The 21443-nt window shown below is 40.9% G+C and overlaps 1 protein-coding gene across 1 annotated transcript in view; it reads left to right on the top strand.

Annotated features, from left to right (window-relative positions):
* Positions 1-1107: 1107 nt before the first annotated feature.
* DRD3 (dopamine receptor D3) overlaps positions 1108-21443 on the top strand; it is a 48578-nt gene continuing 28242 nt past the window's right edge. The window contains exons 1-2 of the mRNA XM_042781915.1: positions 1108-1380; positions 15624-15736. Coding sequence (XP_042637849.1) covers positions 1108-1380; positions 15624-15736 — 386 coding nt within the window. The remainder of the gene's footprint in view (positions 1381-15623; positions 15737-21443) is intronic.

The raw sequence follows: 21443 nt of genomic DNA, 5'->3' as shown, positions 1-21443 counted from the left end.
AATCAACTTGATGGCAGTTACTTTGGTTTGGTTTTGGTACACTGCCTCTATCCCTCACTGCTCTTGAGATTTTCTCCAATAACTCAGGCTCCCAAACACACCATGTCTGCTGTAAAATACAAGAGAGAATGGGAGATCAAAGGAAATGAAAAGAGACAGAGGGAAGCAGGGGAAAAGGCAGTAAGGGCGATAGGGAATGAGAGGGAGGAAACAAAGAAAGGAAGGAAGGAGATAAAAAGAACAATAAGAGAAAAGTATTAACACTTATGTAGCATCCTAGGTGTCAGGCATGGCTTTCAGTGTTTTACAGATATAATAACTCATTTAATCCTCACAAAAACTCTGTGAGAGTTTTCTCCGTTTCACAGAGGAGAAAATTGAGGCTTCAGAGAGGTTAAGTAACATGCCCAAGGCCCCAGAGTTAGGAAGTGGCAGAGCTGGAATGCTAACACTCTAATGGCTTTCCATTTCACTCAAAGTGCAGGTATCATTCTTTCAATGGCTCTGCACAACCTCCAGATCTCACACCACGTCACTGTACTCCTGGTCCAGTCACACTGCAGGCCTCCCTGCATTTTCTTCAAAAGGCCAGCCCTCCTTGTCTTTGTACCTGTTGTTCCCACTGCTTGGACTGCTCTTCCCCAGGTATCTGCATAGTCTGTTTCCTCATCTCCAAGTCTTCACTCAACTGTCACCTTCTTGGTGAGGGCTTCTCTGATTACCCTAAATAGAAATTTGCTCTCAAACACACACACACACACACACACACACAACTCATCCACTCCTATCCCCTTCCTGATTTGTTTCTCTACATGATAGTAGCATCATGGAACAGACTACATGGTTTATTTATTTTGTTTATTATTTGTAATCTGGTCTAGAATATAGATTTCATGAGAACAAGATGTTTAACCATTTTGTTTATTGCTCTATTGCTTAGAACAGTGCTTAGTGCCTAGAATATAGAAAGTGCTCCATAAATAAATGTTGAAGTAAGAAATCAAGAATGTAGCCAAGCCACCAAGCTCCACAGGGTCTGATTTTACCAATATTGTCCTTTTTCTCCTCTCAAGGAACCCCCTTGGGAGCCACACCTCCCTGAGGGCCATGGCACCTCTGAGTCAGCTGAGTGGCTACATCAACTCTACTTGTGGGGCTGCAGAGAACTCCACGGGTGCCAGGTGGGCCCGCCCACATGCCTACTATGCCCTATCCTACTGTGCACTCATCCTGGCCATCATCTTCGGCAATGGACTGGTGTGCGTAGCGGTGCTGAAAGAACGGGCCCTGCAGACCACCACCAACTACCTCGTTGTGAGCCTGGCTGTGGCAGACCTTTTGGTGGCCACCTTGGTGATGCCCTGGGTGGTATACCTGGAGGTGAGTGAGCCCTAGTAATGCACTGTCCATATGACTTCATTTCTCGATCTCTGAGTTCCTGGCCTTCAAAGCTTGAAATAATTCCTATGGTGGGACCCAGGGACTGAGGAAAGAGAGCTTCTGTCATTTTCCTTTTAATGAGGGAAGTGAAGCTCTGGGTGCATCTACCATCAAGTGTCACTTACACAGCTGTCAGAACCAGGGAGCTGGGAATGATTCCACTCCCAGGTTTGCAGTGTCCAGATGACTAGACTTCAGGATGGGCCTCTTTCTGAAATTCTCTCACACTTATTTCCTGTGCCAGTCACATCCCAGGATTGCGGGTGTTGGGAGAGGGACTCAGTGGCTATCTTCCTCAGTGTTTCAATATATATTGGAGTGAGCATATGCAGGAGGGATGTAGGGGAGGGAGAGCACAGAGGAATTGTGAAAAAACCAAAAACAACTGTTTTTTAAGTGAATAAGAAGAAAAGAGAGAAAGAACTATGTGCACTATCTGATGGTTCAATTGCCCTGGGCTCTTTCCTCCCAAGTATCAGCTGGCCACAGACTCTGCTACCAAAGGAATAGACCAAATAGTCACATTTATGTTTTTGATGCCTAGATTAATAGTAAAGAGCCCCTGCCAGTCAGATAACACAGCAGACTCTGGAGAATTCTTCTGGGGAAAAACATTTCTTGAATTTGGAAGTATTTTCATTTGCAAGTGCAAAACAGAGTCAAGAGGTGATCAAGACAAAACATCCATTCACTAACACAGAAACCAGCATGCCTACAGCGTTCAAGAAACAGATAATCTTCACAGGGAAACATGCAATTAATTACTAAGGAGTTTTTTTCAAATACCTTAATACACTATTAATATTTCTCCTCTGTACTGTGTGTCATTCTAAAGAGATGTCCAGTGAAGGATCACAATGATGCTATGATTAAAAGAAATTAATATTCATCAAATTAATATCTCAGTTAATATTAATAGTGAAGATGACAGTTAATTAAGTATGACATATCACAGGAGAGCAAAAACCTTGAGCATACATTGTGTATGCTAGTACCCATGTTAAAGAATGGCTGGGAACTAAAATTAGACTTATGGTCATACGGATGAGACATACAGGAAAGAAATAAAGATAATAGAGAGAAAGAAAGAAAGAAAAGAAAAAGCAACTAGGCTGACTGGGGTAGATTTAAAGGCTAAGTGGGAAAAAAGGTATTTATTCCTCCCAGATAGAATAATCCTAATGGTAAAGAGTCTTGTAATTATCTTGACTATTCTGTCAACCCAATTAGACTGAGACAGCCTTGAAGTCAAAGGCTATGTCTTTTTCTTTTTTTCTTTGCTCCATAGTCCAAACACTGTACCTGGCACATAATGTGCTAAATAAATATTTGATACAAGAATGATTAAATTAATCAGTTCTGTAATATATGCAGTAGATGGGCAATTCCTGCTTATACCATCTATATCTATTGTTACAGCTAGATCTTTGTGTGTGTGTGTGCGTGTGTGTAGATGAATTATTACTATTCTCTTACACCCAATAATAATGAGACTGAAAAGGAAGCATGTGAAATTTCTTTCAAGAGTCTGGTATACTTTAGGTGTCACTAGTATGGATTTGTCAATGATTCATAGTGCTACCCCTAAATAGATTCTGTCCATTTCTTTATGTTACAAGGATTCTTAAGTCTTCCAGTAGGATGAATGTAAGAGAAAAGAAAAATATAGGCAGAGAGACCTTCACTCTAATGAGCACTTTTACTTTATTTAACTTTTTATTGTGATTTGGGTGAAATTTTACAAAGCAGATTTGCTTTACATTCAACAGTTCATACACCTTTTGTTTTGTAACACTGTTTACAGTCCCCACACTGTAATAGCTCCCACTTCCTCCCTGTGATTACCCTTTCCTTGCATCCTTCTTGCCTATATATTCTTGCCTCCTTAGCTTTCCCCCTGGGCAAATTCTGCCCCTCTGATCTCATATGGTTGATTGTTCTAAGGAATGCATCTAAGGTGTAGTTGTTCATAGCCCTATCTATTGTTGGGCTGAGAGTTAAGCTTGGGAATGAGTCCAATTCTAGGTCCAAAGGGTGACAAGGAGCCATAGTTTCAGGGGTTTCATCATTCTCTGTCCGACCAGTAATCCTGGTCTTTTTTATGCTTTTTAATTTTATCCCACATTCCCCTCCACACACACATACTCTAACTAGGATCTCCAATTTAGATCCCTTTCTGATCTAATGAGCATTTTAATTCCCTCTGAAATAAAACCAGGCTTTTAGTGTTTGAAACAAATCCACTTATGGACACTCACTGTCTATTTGTGATTGCTTCCAAGACTCTGGTTGAACTATATTGGAATATCTCTGTATATATTTAGGAGATGGATGTTGTGACTACTCCATAGTAGAAACCCATGACATCCCCTTCTAGTAACACCTTCCAATCTAGGTGATGTCCCCATTCTACTGCTCAGCTTAGAAAAGCAGACTGAGCCTACAGAGAGATGGCATGAAATCTTGCCAAAGCCTATCCCTACTGAGAAGAGCTCTGGTGGAGCTCATCATTCTCCCTTGTAAAATCCAATATGTCCTCTGTCCAACAAGCTATTTGGTGTAAGTGTTCAATACGTGTTCAGTACATTCAGAGCATGGTCAAATGAGTGTACAATCAGATAAAGAAGATTTGGGAGAACAGAGACATCTCTTCACTGTAAAATGGGCTTTTAGGGGTCTCTTTTTGGTCCTATCAACTTTCTTCAAGCTCTAGGCAAAATAACTTATTATTTTTGCATAAGTTCCTCCAATAGTCAACTAAGAGTCCTTTTCAATGAAAGAGGTCTATGACTTACAGCAGCCATCATTAACAGGTAATCAATTAATGATTAGAAGGTTCTAGTCCAGAGGATGAAATCTCCACACTTTAACCCAATCTATACTTTAGTAGTCTTAACTACTTGCCTTTCTGTGAAACTCAAAGGCAGAAATAGTGTATACCCTCATGAGAGAAAAGAACATGTTAAGCCCTTAAGGGAACTACAAAATAAAAATAAAAAACCAAACCCACTGCCATCAAATTGATTCTGACTCATACCCCACTGGGTTTCCAAAGCAGTAAATCTTTATGAAAGTAGATTGCCTCATCTTTCTTACATGGAGCAGCTGGTGGGTTTGAACCACCAATCTGCTGGTTAGCAGTCAAATGTCTCAGGCACTGCACGACCAGAGCTTCCTAAGGGAACTATAACTATATAAATACTTGTGTTTCAGAGAAGAGCAAAAGTGTTATTCTTACTAGCTCATCCTAATGATGACATAATTGACCTAGTAACAACATGTTTATAACTAAGAACTCCTTTGGAAAGAAAAAGGAATGCAATGTTGCTCATAGAGATTTCTATAGGTTTGAGGGCTCCCAAAAGGATAGGATACACATGAGAAGAACACCATTTGGGACCCATTGTTGTTGTTGTTAGGTGCCATCAAGTCGGTTCCAACTTAAAGTGACCCTAGGTACAACAGAATGAAACACTGCCCAGTCCTGTGCCAGCCTCACAATCTTTGCTACACCCGAGTCCATCGTTGCAGCCACTGTGTCAATTCATCTCATTGAGGGCCTTCCCCTTTTTCACTGACCCTGCACTTTACCAAGCATATCCTTCTCCAGGAAATTGTCCCTTCTGGCAAGGTGACCAAAGTAGGTCAGATGAAGTCTAGCTATTCTTGTTTCCAAGGAGCATTCCAGCTTCTCTTCTTCCAGGACAGATTTGTTCATTCTTTTGGCAGTCCATGGTACTTTCAGTATGCTTTGCCAACACCACAACTGAAAAGCATCAACTCTTCTTCAGCCTTCTTTGTTCATTGTCCAGCTCTCACATGCATATGAGGCTATTTAAAATACCATGGGTTGGGTTAGGTGCACCTTAGTCTTCAAGAAGACATGTTTGCTAAAAAGGTCTTTTGCAGCAGATTTGCCCAGGGTAATATGTTACCTGATATCTTGACTGCTGTTTCCATTTGTGTTGATTATGGAACCAAGTAATACGAAAACTTTAACAACTCCAATTTTTTCCCCATTTATTGTGATGCTGCTTATTGGTCCAGTTGTTAGGATTTTTGTTTTCTTTATGTTGAGATGTAATCCATACTGCAGACTGTAGTCTTCAATCTTCATCAGTAAGTGCTTCAAGTCATCCTCACTTTCAATAACATCAATCAATTCTTTTTGGTACAGTGATTCTGTGTATTCCACTCATCTGTCAGTTTGTCATACTGTGGTGGCTAGTGTGTTGCTGTGAGGCTGGAGGCTATGCCACTGGTATTTCAACTACCAGCAGGGTCACCCATGGTGGACAGGTTTCAGCAGAGCTTCCAGACTAAGACAAACTTGGAAAAAGGAAGGGGCTATCCCCTTGAATTTGCCAGTGAAAAACCTTATGAATAGCCCTGAAACATTGTTCAATGTAGTGACAGAAGATGAGCCCTTCAGGTCAGAAAGCACTCAAAGTACAACTAGAGAAGAGCTGCCTCCTCAGAGTAGAGCCCATTGGGGCTGCCAAATTCACGGTCTCACATGGTTTGATTTGGATACTTTCATCTTGTTTGAAGGGAATATTGACTTATATTTTGCCGGGCACAAGTAGTTATGAGTTAAGGATATTTTGCCTGAAAATATTGGAAATCTTGACTAGTGTGATTTAAACAAGTAAGAGTTATTTTATCCATAAAGCCCAAATTCGGAATGAAGGCAGTTCTTGATATTGGTCTGGCTGCTCCATGGTGTTATCAAGGACCCAGACTCTTCCATCCTTCCTCTTCATTGTTCTTGGCAAGCTGATTTCACTTTCTCATGCTATTCACAAGTTGGCTGCCATAGCCTCAGTATCACAGTCCTATTCTAAAGTAGAATGGGTGGGGGCAGAAGGGAAAACAGAGGACCTTTCCTTAGAGTGGCTCTTTCCTTTCATTAGCAAAGGAAAGAAAAGGTTTTCTAGAAACATCTCCCCAATGGACTTAAGACTAATTGGCCAGAACTAGATCTGAATGCCACTCCTGGATGCAAGGGAGGCTGGGAAAAAAAAAAGTGAAAATGTGGGTTTTATTATCAAGGAAGATGTGGGGGTGACAAACTGCTGTGAGGTAGGCAATAAAGAGTCAGCTAACACTGTCTTTGTTGGAATTCACTTGGATGAATGCCATTCCAACACAGGGTAATGATAGGAAGAAGACTCAGAACTGTGAGTCCAAAGAGTCAATAAAATGGAGATGACAACATTTTCCCTAGATCATAGGGTCGATGTGACACTAAACTATCATCAAATGAAAGACATCATTTGGAAACCTCAGAGACAGTGTACTCATGAGAGAAAGAAGCATATAGAGCCCTGAAGGGGAATGACTATATAAATCATTGTGTCTCAGAGAAGAGCAGAAGTATTATTCTTACTAGTTTGTACTAATGATGACACAGTTGTCCTAGGAACTACGATTCTACCTAAAAGCACCCTTTGAAACAGAAAAGGGTGCAATGTTGATAAAAGCTTTGAAATCTACAAAGTATGATGTATAGATACTTAGTTAGGACACTTTTAGTTGTAAGCAAAATGGAAGTCAAATCAATTGGTTTAAACAATAAACAGAATTCACTGGCTCTCACAACCAAGATCTTTAAAACTCTGTGGGCTGCAGGTACAGTTTGATCATGGCTCCAGCACTATTCTTTACAGTTCTCTCAGCTCTGCCTTCTTTCATATACTGGCCTCATCTTCAGACAATAGGTCTCAGCTCTAGGGTTTACATGTATACACCACACCATTCACAGCAAAAAAAAGAAAGCCCATGTCCCAGAATTTCCAGAAATGTCAAGATGTACTCTGATTAGACTGGGTTAGGGCACCTCCTTTTCTCTGAACCAGTCACTGGATAGAAGAATTGGTTTAGTGTAGATTATGTGTTCCTCACATAGAACACATCAACTGCTCAGAATCACAAGATTCCCAGTGGAATCTAAGGACTATTGGGAAGAGAGAAGAGGACAATAAGTAAGCACCACTGCCAGCTTTCATTGGGATCATTCTCATCATTAAGGTACACAGGAGTCTGGGCTTGGACAATATATAACCTGGGACTAACAGAGGCCAACTGCTGACTCACTTCAGTTTTCTCTGTCATCAGGCCTAGCAGAGAAGTTCAGGACAAAGGCCATGCAAGTGACTTTATAGTAGGTTATATTTCATAGGGCTCCTTGCTAAGCTGTCTCTTTAATTTAGTTTGCTGCATTTTCTCAGAAAAAAATTCTTCTCTGTGTCATACCAAATAGTTCTATCTCAAATTCCCTCTCAAGTTTTTAATTTCCTGCCTTATAGGCTACAGTCTGTTTGGAGCTCCCTCTCCACGCACAAACATCCCATTTTGTTCCACTCGGTTAAGCACCTTTTATACACTTTTAATACACTTACATCAGGGCAGAAAGGCAGCATAAGCAGCGAAGGGAACATTTGGAATACTAAGCTCAGAGTACTTGGGTTTCAGTATGTACAGGAGAAAAGGCTGGAGGCTTAAGAAAGGTAGACTAGCAAAATAGAGCTTGGTGGGTTCAGGCAGGGAAACTCCTCTCAGTGAAAGTGATCTTGGTCAGATAGTGATGACAGGAAAGAGCAGCAATTTATTTAGAAAGGAGGAGTGTTTGGGCCTGTAATGATATTGATTATTAAAAATAAGAAATATTTTTTAAAGGAGAGTTTTGACATATGTTAAAAGATCCCAGATCATAGCAGTTTAAGGCCTCCCCATTGGAAAACAGAAATAGGGGATTCCCACAAACTCTTCACTAAACTCTGGATTTTGATGAAAGTCATAGGCTATGAAAGTAGGAGAGTCCCTGGGTGGTGCTAACTAAAAAGTTGGAGATTGGAGTCTACCGAGAGGTGCCTTGGAAGAAAAGCCTGATGATCGGCTTTCAAAGAGTCACAGCCATGAAAATGAATGCAATGGAGCACAGTTCTACTCTGAAACACGTGAGTCGGTATTTCCCGGGTGCGTGGTGAGCTCTCTACTGGGTGGAGGGCTTCCACGAGGCAGTTTTGGCATTAAAGCAGGAAGAACTTGGAGACTGATCTCCTCTGGTGAGTCTTATGGACCTCGAACTTTGAGCAGCTCTGAGGTAGACTTTTCTTCTCAGGGACTTCTTGTTAAAAATGGCCCTGGAAGTCTATATTAATTGTAACAAGGCCGAAGCTCCTTCCCCACTCCCACCCTGGGTAACTCTTTTGCAGCCTGCAGGCCATCTGCTATGAACCAATGATGTCTGGGAGCCACTGATCTCTAAAACTCCCACTGCACAAATGAGAATATTGGGAGACAGAGAAGCTAAAATACTTACTTATTATCCTATCTCATCCCACAGCAGCCTCCCCTCACTGGAGTATCAGGGAAAGTTCCAAGTGTGGCAAACAAAAATGGAATGAAGAGGCTAATTAGAGAGGAATTCCATTGTTGCCACTTGGAGACCTCCCCAGAACAACCCAAAATCCATTCTTTTAGACAGGGGTACTTAAGCTGGGAAGTCCATCAACTTGGATATAAATAAAATTACCTCTTTATTTTCATTAAGCTGAAATTTAGCACTTCTACCACAGTAGTAGAAATCCTTAGTATCACTAACAGAAAATACAGTTACTTAACTTTTCAGATCACGTTACAGTTGTTGCAGACATCTTGCAATATAATTTACACTCATTTTTACTTTTAAATTACAGGAGTTTGGGACCTGCCACTAGATCTTGTTATTTATTAAAAAGCTCATATCTTTAAAATACTTTGGTAACTATATTTCAATATAATTGTTATCATTTGTCACTGATTGTATTTTATTTTATGATTTAAAAACATTCTTTACCTCATACACCAATGTTCACTACAGCACTATTCACAATAGCTCAAAGGTGGAAACAGCCCAAATGTCCATTAATAAATGAATGAATAAGAAAAATGTAGTGTATACATACAGTGGAGTGTCATTCAGCCACCAAAAAAAAAATAATAATAAAACAAATTCCCTGTCGCTGAGTCAATTCAACTCATAGCGATCCCTCCTTAGCTTTCCAAGGCCATATCTCTATGGAAGTAGGTTGCCCAATCTTCCTTCCGAGGAGCGGCTGGTGGGTTTCAACCACCAGCCTTCTGGTTAGCAGTCAAATGCCTTAGGCACTACACCACCAGAGCTCCCCATTTAGCCATAAAAAGAAATAAAGTTCTGATATATGCTACAAGATGGGTGAAACTTCAAGATGTGCCAAGTGAAATGTCAGAAACAAAAGACAAATTATGACCCCACTTTCATAAAATACCTAGAATAGGCAAAGGCATGAAGGCTGCAAGTGGGAGGGAGACATGGGGAAGTATTGCTGAAGCAGCATTGAGTTTCTGTAAAGTGTAATAAAATAGTTTGGAAATGGATAGTGGTGATGAATGCACAACATGGTGAATGTAATTAATGTTACTGGATTATACATGTAAAAAATGTTGAAATAGCAAATGTGTTATATATATTTTATTACAATTAAAGAAAAAAAAAATTCTTCAGAGAAGGGAATCATAAGGCCAAAGGGATCCATGCTTAAGGAGACTTGCTTTAAGGACATTACTTCTGAAAATATCATGCCTCCTTCTCCCCAGAAGTATGTTTCCCAAACCTTCAAGCCAACAAGAATCTTTTGTTGTTATGGTTGTCGTTAGGTGCCGTTGAGTCAGTTTTGACTCAGAGCAACACTATGTACAACAGAACAAAACACTGTCTGCTCCTGCAGCATCTTCACAATCTTGACTATGCTTGAGCCCATCCTTGCAGCCACTGTGTCATTCCATCTTGTTGAGGGGGGACCTTTTTCGCTAACCCCCCCACTTTAACAAGTATGATATCCTTCTCCGGGAACTGGTCCCTCTTGATAACATGACCAAAGTACCAGAGATGAAGTCTGGCCATTCTCCTTGCCAAGAAGCATCCCATCTGTACTTTTTCCAAGACAGATTTATTTGTTCTTCTGGCAGTCCATACCATATTTGATATTCTTCACCTACATTGTAATTCAAAGGCAGCAGTGCTTCTTTGTTCTTCCTTATTTATTGTCCAGCTTTCACATACATATGAGGCTGTTGAAAAGACAGTGGCTTGGGTCAGGCACACTTTAGTCTTCAAAGTGACATCTTTGCTCTTTAACACTTTCAAGAATCTCTTGAAATCTATTGTTCTGAGTGGGGCCTGAGAATCATCTTATTTAATAAGAGCCTCAGGTGATTTGGGAAATGCTGCCTTATAATCAGTAAATTTTGGAAATTCTGCCTTACACTGTGTCTGTTGAAAATTAATAGCCAACTTCAGTACCTGAAGACATTTTCTTGCTTACTCCCACCTTCTGTATTGCCAAAGGGAGTTAGTTATATCATTGGCAAGTGAGAGTAACACCACCTGGCTGTTGTATAATTTTGAAGTGAGTTATTCATTAGAATTTAGGAGAAAGGTAGAATCATGTGTTTAAAAGACACTTAAATCAGTCAAGTTTTGTTTTTGTTTTTTCTGCTTTAATTTAAAAAAATTAATTTACCTTTCATGTTCTTCAATAGTTCATACTAACCTAGCTGTCAGCACTTGTCTATCATTATTTCCTTAGTGTCTATTTTCTGTCCTCCCCTATTAACCCACACCTATTCACATACTCTGGTAGCATAGTACCTAAGGTACCTGACTACTAACCAGAAGGCTGGCAGTTCAAACCCACCAGCCACTCCTCGGAAGGAAGGTTGGGCAATCTACTTCCGTAGTGATACCGCCTTGGAAACCCAAGGAGGGGTCACTATGAGTTGGGGCCGACTCGACAGCACATAACAACAACAATATTCACACACTACTCTGCCAAGAAGCACATATTGTATTCTGGGTCCGTGGGGATAAGAACAGGTTTAATTCATCTCAATGTACCCATCCAAGCACAGTATCAGGCAAATAATGGACACTAAATAGATATTGGATTGATGAATGGATAGATGGACAAACGCCAACTCTTTCCATGCCTATAATAATTGAATGGAATTAAATTGTACACATCTCAGAAGTGAAGTGTCAAAATGCTGACTTTTGGGAAACAGAACAAAGGTTAGTATTAAAACCAGTTGCCATCTAGTCAATGCCAAGTCAAAGCCACTCCATGTGTGTCAGAGTAGAACTGTGTTCCACAGGGTTTTCTAGGGCTAATTGCTTGGAAGTAAATCACCAGGCCTTTCTTCTTACATGACTCTGGATGGACTTGAACTTCTAACCTTCCATTTAGTAGCCTGAACTACTCAGAGACTCTAGGTCTCAATTTTATCTATAAACTAGAAATAACATTTACCTCATTGGGTTCTATGAGATAATGTGTGAGTTATTTAGCACATTCTTGGCACTTTGCTGCTCTTAATTGATCCCTTATTATTATTGGTGTAGAAGACTTCAGTAAAAAATATTTCCATTACACATCCCACCAATTAGAGACTCATTTTAATGAGTAAGCTCCAGGGAAGTCTAAGTGATGGCACCTTAGTGGGAATTACTTTAATTAGCTAATCAGATGTTTTCTTCTTGGCACTTAACTGAGATCAGGGAGAGAATGGGAATTTTGATGGCAGAAACTTGGAGACAGGCAAAGAGGAGAGGGGACTTGGAAGCCAGAGGATAGATTGTGTGCTTTAGGACCCTGGAGGCTAAAGAAGGCAGGTCCCAAAGAAACCTGTCAAATGTGAACTCTTACACAGCACCTGAGGCAGCTCTTATCACTGCCTTTTGCAGTTTTTTTTTTTTTGTTTGTTTGTTTGTTTTTTTAAACTGTGGGACAGAGGCAATCAAAAAAAAAAAAAAAAAAGTACCTCATTCCTTATGTGGAGATGAAGCCAACTGCCACAATAAAATCTTTGGTGAGCGTGTGGTTTTCTCCCTTCTTCTTTTTCTCCGCACTTATATCCATTTGCCAACAGCCTCTCCTCCTGCACTCATATGTTATCTAGCTACTAGCTGTGTGGCTTTTGTCAAAGTGCTAAACATCCTTCAGCTTGAGTTTCTTATGGGTGATGAAGATAATAATAGCCCTTCTTCATAGGATTATAGGAGCTCTGGTGGCATAGTGCCTAAGGCATTTGACTGCTAACCAGAAGGCCAGTGGTTCAAACCCACCAGCCACTACTCAGAAGGAAGACCGGGCAATCTACTTCCGTAGTGATACCACCTCAGAAACACAAGGAGGTGTCACTGTGAGTCAAACAGACTCTATGGCAGTGAGTTTGGTTTGGAATTTTCATAGAATTATAATAGGCAACAGAACTCATGCATGTAAAGGGTTTTGCAGAACACCTGGCACTTGGTAAGCATTCCATAAATGTTAACTATTAGTATTAATAATGATTATGTCATAGACCATTCATTCTTTCAGAATATCCCACATGCTGAGCACTTCTCTAGGTTCTGGGAACACAGCAAAGAACAAGTAAAGTCTGCTCCCACTGAATTGATTAAGTAACAATCACTTACTTGATCACCTATAAAATAAGTGAATACTTTGTCCTCAAAACATCTAAGAGCACAGATAGTGAAAAAAGAAAAAATTTCTTTTTAGGAATTCTACACATTCCTGGAATAGGCCTTATGTTACGTAAGTTTTCTATAAATGTTAGTTTTTATTACCATGATTAGTGTCTCATAATAACCTCATTATTTTATTTAAGATTGTCTTGTTTCCCTCGTTATGTTGTAAGTGTTTCAAGGACAGGGCCTGTAGTACATTTATTAAAATCTCTTGAAGCATGTAACTTACCCTCCTTCTTCTAAGTACTAGGAGCTTCGTTTTTTATGAATAAAGCAAGTACTTGTCAACTGGATTTTGCTGTTTTTGCCACTCCAACACACAGTCACAAACACAAACTCATAATTATGCAAAAAAAGATGTTTTCCCAAAATTTTAAGAGATTTAAATTTAAGCATGCAATTCATCAGTTGCATACTAGACATACTGTTAAATTGAGATTTAGTATATAAAATTCAACTTTTGAAAGATACTTTTTTAGCATGCATCTGTCCTATGTAACGAGCAAATCCATTTTTTCATTCTCCTGGCTTCCTTAAATCGTGGTATTATTATGACTTTAGCTCAGAATCCTTGCATCTCCCTTTAAAAATTTTTTTTATTCTCAGAAGTCCTATAAATTCACTTATTTATTAAACAATGACTTCATCATTATTTTCAACTTTTCATTGTTGTTTTTAAACTAAATACCTTTGGTCGGGGTTTCTGAAAAATAGAGTCCCACATATCAGCTTAAAATAGGATGCCGAAAATAAATACCAAAGGGAAGAAGTTATTAGGGAAGGGAGAGGGTGGGTAGCATATCAGAGCCTTGCTTTAGTGGGACAAAACAGGAATGAACCATGGACTGACCTGGTCATACACAAGATTCTTTGATGAGAAAACCGCACAGAGCAAGAAGACCATTTTCATTCACAATCATTTGAATAATATCTGTTTATTTTTTCCTTGAGACTCTATTTCAGTGGCTACTATACCTATTTTTCACTGCCCCACCTCTTAAATGACCATAAAGCCTACTCCACAAGGGTATCACGAACACCCGATGTTATAAGCTATAGCTAAGGGCATAAAGTTTAAAACAGTCCTCCCTGATAATGGCAATCTCATAGGCAGCAAGCACACAAAAACCTCGAGGCTCAAGAATGATGTTTGTGGACATCCTCAAAGTGACAATCTCCCTGACACATCCACTTGATGCAATTCTGTTATGTAAAAACTTTAAAAATAAAAATATGCTAGACTCTAAATTATGAGGTTAAATGATAATGAGGTTAAATTATGATGGTTAAATGGTAGGATGCTTGCTTTCCATGCGGGAGACCTGTGTTCAATTCCCAACCAGTGCACTTCATGTGCAACCACCACCTGAAGCCGCCAGTCGTTTCACGGGAGAAGGATGACGTAGTCAGCTTCAGCAAAGATGTATAGCCTTGGAAATCCTATGGAGCAGTTCTACTCTCCATTGGGTCACTGTGAGTCAGAATTGACGGCAATGAGTTTCAGCCACGCTTCTAAACTAAGATGGACAGGGAAGAAAGGCCAGGTAATCTTCACCTAAAAACCAGCCAGTGAAAACCCTATGGATCACAACAGTCTGATCCAGGACAGATCACAGAGATGGCCCAGGATCAGGCCGCACTGTACACAGGGTACCCATGAGTCACTGATCAACTCCATGGCAACTAACAGCAACAACACACTAAATTAAATTACCTAAATTCCTGATTTTTTAATAAGCATCAGTTAAGGCGCACAGAACACATGTGTAAATGAGTGAGGTTGGGATCATCCTCACTAATTCTGTGTGTGGTAGAGAAGGGTCTGTGCTCCTTTCTGGTACCCTGGAACCCAGCCTTTTCCTTCACTATTTGGTGATTTGGACTGGGGTGTCCAAGGCAGGCATATTGGCATAGAGCTATTTTATACAAGTTCTTAGAGATGTTGCTGTAGTATATTTCCAACTTTAAAACTAGAAGCCAGGTCAATTTTCGTTCTGGAGGTAAGTTTTATTAAAAAAACAAAAAAAAAAAAAGTGATCTCGGCTTATTTCCTGGGTACATGGCGAGCTCTCTGCTGGGTGGAGGGCTTCTGTGAAGCAGTTTTGGCACAGCACATACATCTGGCAGTCACCCAATCTCTCTTACTACCAGCTGTGCCTCTGTGGGCATATCACTTAACCACGATCAGCTTTAGCTGCCGCCTGAGTTTGAACTAGATCAGTGATTCTCAAACCTTGGTGCGACTTGGGTGTTTATTTAAAAATGGAAATTCATGAGCCCCAGGTCGAGAAGTTTTGACTTAGTAGGTCTAAGGAAGGGTTCAGAAATTTTTATCTTTAATGATCACCCCCCTGTGAACCACACTTGGAAAACACTGAACTAATTGATTTTGAAGATCTGTTCCAGTACTAATGTCCTAACAGCCTGTGAGTTTTTCCTTTTATGAGTGACTGATCTTGGGCAGCCTGGAGCTCCTTCAATGCCTGCCTGCCCTATGGTAATGATGGTACCAACCACAGAGAAGGCATGTCAGCATCTGTGCCTGGTAGCCTGGGGAAGGCCATAGAGTTGATTGGACTGCTGTTCCTTCACTGGGGGAATCATTAATATCCTTGTCTCTGATGCCCAGGTGACAGGAGGAGTCTGGAATTTCAGCCGTGTTTGCTGCGATGTATTTGTCACCCTGGATGTCATGATGTGTACAGCCAGCATCCTGAACCTCTGTGCTATCAGCATCGACAGGTAGGGCTGGGATTCCCCTTCCTGGCTTAGGAGAGAAGAAGCCCACATGGGGGAAGGAGAAAACCGGCCTAGGGAAGCTGCTCTCATTGTATTTGAGGCACAGGCTGCATTTCAGGGCACTGGGGTCATGGCTGAGGAGATCTGGTGGCAGAGTGGTTAAAGCATTTGGCTGCTAACCAAAAGATCATCGGTTCAAACCCACCAGCCCTTGGAGAAAGACAATCTGCCTCTGTAAAGATTTACAGCTTTGGAAACCCTATGTTGTTGTTATTGTTATGTGCCGTCGAGTCGGCCCCGACTCATAGCGACCCCTCCTTGGGTTTCCGAGGCAGTATCACTACGGAAGTAGGATTGCCCAACCTTCCTTCCAAGGAGTGGAAACCCTATAGTGCAGTTCAACTCTGTCCAAAATGTTAATAAGAGTTGGAATCAATGGGTTTCAGGGGTTATGGTCAAGTGGAATGTTCCACTGCTTTCCTTGTGAGACATTTTCTTTCCTCTTTTTCTTCTAAACTATGGTTTGTGGATGAGAATAAATGCCTGTGATCACAGAGAAATGATTATCTTATAAACCTTCCTAGCCTTTCCTCTGCTTTGCTCCCTAAAATGGATTCTGATTTTGCTTTTCCACCCTTCTTTGGGGCTTTTGTGATTTCTAATTGGGAGGAAAGGAGGAGTAGGAGGGGGAGAAAGACAAAACATAAGCAGACATAGGTTGGGTAGAAATTTTCCAGTTGTTCTTGTGGTTTTCTTCTTTGGAGGGAAGGGAAGAGAAGCAAGGGAGGATTTGCAAAGAGGGAGAAGGCAGAAAAGTGAATCGGGGAGACAGGCCATTTCAGAAAGTATGACTGTGACCTATGTATTTTCCCCAGAGTTTAGGAAAGCAAGTAAGGAATGACATAGTTTTAAATTCCTTTTTGGTTCCTGGAGTGGATTTCTTTGATTTTGACCCTGCTCCATCCACCTGTAATACGAGAATTCACTGCTCTCACGCTAGCCTCTCTTGCTGATCAGGAGCCTCTAACCTTTCCTTCTCTAAGTCTTCTCCTACCTTTCTCCTCTCCTGTCTCATCTCTTTCTACACTCTTTCTCCCAGTGATAGCATCTGCCCACTCCACAGCTCCAACCCCAAACCAAACCAAACCCTTTGCCGTGGAGTAGATTCTGACTCAGAGAAACCCTGTAGGACAAAGTAGAACTGTGTGTCCCGAAGGGTTTCCAAAGCTGTACATCTTCATGGAAGTAGACATCTTTTTCCTACAGAGCAACTGGTGGGTTTAAACTACTGACCTTGACCTTTGGCTTAGCAGCCTAGCTCTTAACCATTGTCCTACCAGGGCTCCTACAGCCCCAATGATGACTTTAAATAAGATCTTCTATTTATTGAGAACTTACAACATTCCAGGCATTTAAAGCTTTGACATATATCCATTTGTTTAATCTTCAAAATAATTCTTACCATCTTTATTAAGACAATATTACTTATAATAACTATTGTTATATTTATTTCTAGTTTCTCAGAAAAATTAAGGAATTTGCACAAAGTCACACAGCTAATAAGAGGCAGAGCCAGGATTTGAACCCATGTCTATCTGACTCCAAGTTAATACTCTTAAGTTTTGGGCTAAGAGTCCCCACATCTCTAGCCACAATCCTAACTTCTGCCCTGACTTTGCTACTACATTACTACTTAGATATCCCCTTGGTCCCTACAACTCAAAATGTTCAAAAGCAAATATTGCAAGGCTTTTCTCTTGACTTGATGATCTCTTATTGGCACCGCCATTCTTTTGGAATCCTGGATTTTGTTTGACTCCTCTGTCTTCCTCATCTCCTGTATCCAAGCAGTCTATGCTTATAGATAGCACTTTCGCAAGTTTTTTCCAAACTGTCCCTGCTTTTCCCTTCTTGCTGCCCCTGCTTATCTTAGGCTCACATGACCTCTCACCTGGACTTCTGCCACAGCTTCCTAACTGGTCCTTCATATCACTCTCAAAGTTCCGATGTCCATTGTCCACTCAAAACCCTTCAGTGTCTCCTTAGGAATAAAATTTAAAGTTACCTCCACAGCCTGGTATTCAAAGTTTTTCACAATATGGCCTCAATCAATCTCATTTCTTTCTAGATTGTCCTGTAATCTTCTTGTGTTCAAAGGTCTACTACAACTGGTCCTCTTCTATGGGGCCCTTCCAGAAACTCCAACTTGATTCAGTTTCCTCTAAACTCTCCTAATACTTTCCCTGTGACTATGCCTTGGCCTCTCCAACCTGCCTTTTACTCAAAACCCTAGTGCAGGCTCCCGTGTTTGCCATCACATGGTCCAGTGTTGTGCATTAATACCCCTAAACTTCCTTTCATATGCTAAACTGGGAATTTTGAGCAAGAATCAATGATGGAGCAATGGGTAAGTGCTTGGTTGCTAATCTAAAGGTTAGCAGTTCTAACCCACCCAGCAGCTCTATGGGAAAAAGACCTGGTGATCTTCTCTTGTAAGGATTAAAACAAAAAACTCCAAACTCACTGCCATCGAGTCAGTCCCAACTCATAGTGACTCTTCCTTGGGTTTCCAAGGCAGTATCACTACGGAAGTAGACTGCCCAACCTTCTTTCTGAGGAATGGCTGCACTACACCACCACAATCTAGAAAACACTTTTGGACAGCACTACTCTGTCACTATTAGTCAGAATCAGCTTGATAGCCCTTAACAACAACAATGACAACAACCAAACAATGGCCACAATCTTATGGTGATACTACAAACCAGCCAGCCAACTGGAAGGTATTTTGTCTTATATCCCTTAATTGGCTATTCGACTAAGAAAGAAAATTAAAGAATATGTCCATAATACTGAAAATAATACCATTAAGGAGTGTGTTTAAAAACAAAGGGATATGGTTGTGTAACTCTGTAAATACCTAAATTGTTTCGTTCTGCTGTGCATGGGGTCGCTATGAGTCAGAGACAACTCAACGGCACCTAACAACAACAACATAGGCATTTACTAACCTTATATATAGGAGCTCTGGTAGTGTAGTGCCTAAGGCACTTGACTGCTAACCAGAAGGCTGGCGGTTCAAACCCACCAGCCACTCCTCGGAAGGAAGATGAGGCAATCTACTTCCGTAGCAATGCTGCCTTGGAAACCCAAGGAGGGGGTCTCTATGAGTCGGGGCCGACTCGACGGCACATAACAACAACAACAACAACCTTATATATAGGCATGGGAGCTTTGGTGGTGTAGTGCCTAAGGCATTTGACTGCTAACCAGAAGGCTGGCAGTTCAAACCCACCAGCCACTCCTCAGAAGGAAGATTGGGCAATCTACTTCTGTAGTGACACCCCCTCGGAAACCCAAGGAGGGTTTGCTATGAGTTGAATCAGGCTCCACAGCAGTGAGTGAGTGATATATGGGCATAGGTATATTTTCTTTTTCCTAGACATATCTGATCATTCAGCTTATTTACCTATGTATCTACCCGTAGACTAATGTTTGTTATTACTGGTAACAATATTGATACAATATTGTGTATATAAAAATCTTTGCTGTCTACACCTCTCATGCACCTCTCTGTGTCTTCCTTTTCCTTCATGTTACTGTATTGGTCACTCGCTTTTGGTATATTGCCCTCCCTTCACCCAAATTGAGGAACTCTGGTGGCATAGTGCCTAAGGCATTTGACTGCTAACCAGAAGGCTGGTGGTTCAAACCCACCAGCCACTCCTTGGAAGGAAGGTTGGGCAATCTACTTCCATAGTGATATTACTGACTCGGAAACCCAAGGAGGGGTTGCTATGAGTTGGATCCAACTCCACAGCAGTGCGTTTGTTGTTTTGTTTCACCCAAATCAGTACTTGTCTCTTACCTATCTAGTAATTTTCCATCCCTTCCTCTTCCTTCCCATCCCTGGTAACCAACAAAGTAAGTTTTCTTCCATAGGTAAACCTTCCCTTGACTTTTTATGGTAGTGGACGAACACATTGTTTGTCCTTCTGTGATCGACTTATTTCACTCAGCATAATGTCCTCCAGGTTCATCCACATTATGCGGTGTTTCACAGATTCTACTTTATTCTTTAGTGTTGTATAATATTCCATTGTGTGTATGTACCATAGTTTGGTTATTCATTCCTCCACTGATGAGCACTCAGGTTTTTCCATATCTTTGCTATTGTGAATAGTGTTGCAATGAACATGGGTGTGCATGTATCTATTCATGTCATGCTCTCACTGCTTTAGGAGCTAGTAATGGGATTGCTTGATCAAATGTTATTTCTATTTCCACTTTTTTAAGGAATCTCCATACTGATTTCCACAGTGGTTGTATCATTTTACAGTCCCACCAACAGTGTATGAGAGTCCCAATCTTTCCACATCATCACCAGCATTTGTTATGTTCTGTCTTGTTGAACTTTGCTTAGGGCTGGTGTGAATTGGTATCTCATTGTTGCTTTGATTTGCATCTCTCTAATGGCAAATGATTGCGAACATTTCTTCATGTGTTTGTTGGCCACCTGAATATCTTCTTTGGTCAAATTAGACCCAGCTTCTTATCACCTGTCAATCTCCCTGCTGTGTCTATTACAGAGACTTGAACAAAGAATATTAAACTGAGTTCTGTGAATACTGCCTGTGGTCAGCCAATGTTCATATATCTTCAGGAAGGACATGAGAGATGGGGAGAAAATTAGCCTTGAGAGGTAGGAGAAAAGAGTAGTATTATACAGAGCTTCTAGGAGAGGCACTGGGGGAGGCCCCTGCCAGCTCTCTTCCTCACAGTGCTTGCACACTTCACCCACACATATTCACATACACAGGGGTATGATGGCTGAAGCTGTGCACATTATGCCTTGCTCAAGGCTGAGAGAACCAAAATTCAGCAGTGCTTCATTTTTCAATTCTAGAATCAGCCTAGAGAGGATAGTCTTTTGCAAATCATCACCAAGGAGGGGGGCACTTTTTCTAAATTATGCAAGAACACCATTTTGCTGGCAACAGTCATGCTAACACATGCTTTGACTTTCAGCACTTAAGATACAACTAGCTAGAGCAAACCTTGAATTGGCTTCTGTCTCAATTAGGAAAACTCCCAGAATGCATAGCACTTACCTACCTGAAACTTAGAGGGACAAGCCATGCCTTAGATCCCAGTGGAGGTCACTCCATTGGCTTGTATTTCTATGAGCCAAACCTCATCAGACCTCAAAACAAAGCCTACCATCTCCATTCTAGGAATGAAAATAACCCTTGGAAAAGTTGTCTCCATTATTCTTCACAGCCGTTTACAATACACAGCATTAAGTTCTGTTCATGTAATGCCAAACAGCTGGTCAATTCATTAAAAAATGGAGTCATTCATGCAAACCTTTGGTCTTCATACAATGCCAGTCACCAGTGTGACAAACTTGACCAAATGGATTCAGTATTTTTGGGTCATGAAGCACTGGTTTGTAATAACAGGGTGGTAAGGACTGTAGGAAAGAAAGGGAAATGATAAAAGGGCTTTTGAAAACAAGTAATACTATTGTGATTAGATTCTTAGGCATAGCTCTGGATCCTTGGATTAATGCTGCCTTTTCTTTTTTAAAAAAAAAAGCGGAGTGGAAGTCCTAGTGATGTACAGGCCCCCACTCCCTTAGTGCCTTGCCTCCCAGAAGGCCAGCTCCCTTCTTGTGCATCCAGGGTCAGAACTACCTCAGGGAGAGAGC

The sequence above is a fragment of the Orycteropus afer genome, unplaced genomic scaffold, assembly GCF_000298275.1.
Source record: "Orycteropus afer afer isolate SDZICR_OR568_19922 unplaced genomic scaffold, OryAfe1.0 scaffold00195, whole genome shotgun sequence".
Classification (NCBI taxonomy): domain Eukaryota; kingdom Metazoa; phylum Chordata; class Mammalia; order Tubulidentata; family Orycteropodidae; genus Orycteropus; species Orycteropus afer.
Note: the sequence above shows the minus strand (reverse complement) of the source record. Positions and strands in the feature narration are given on the sequence as shown.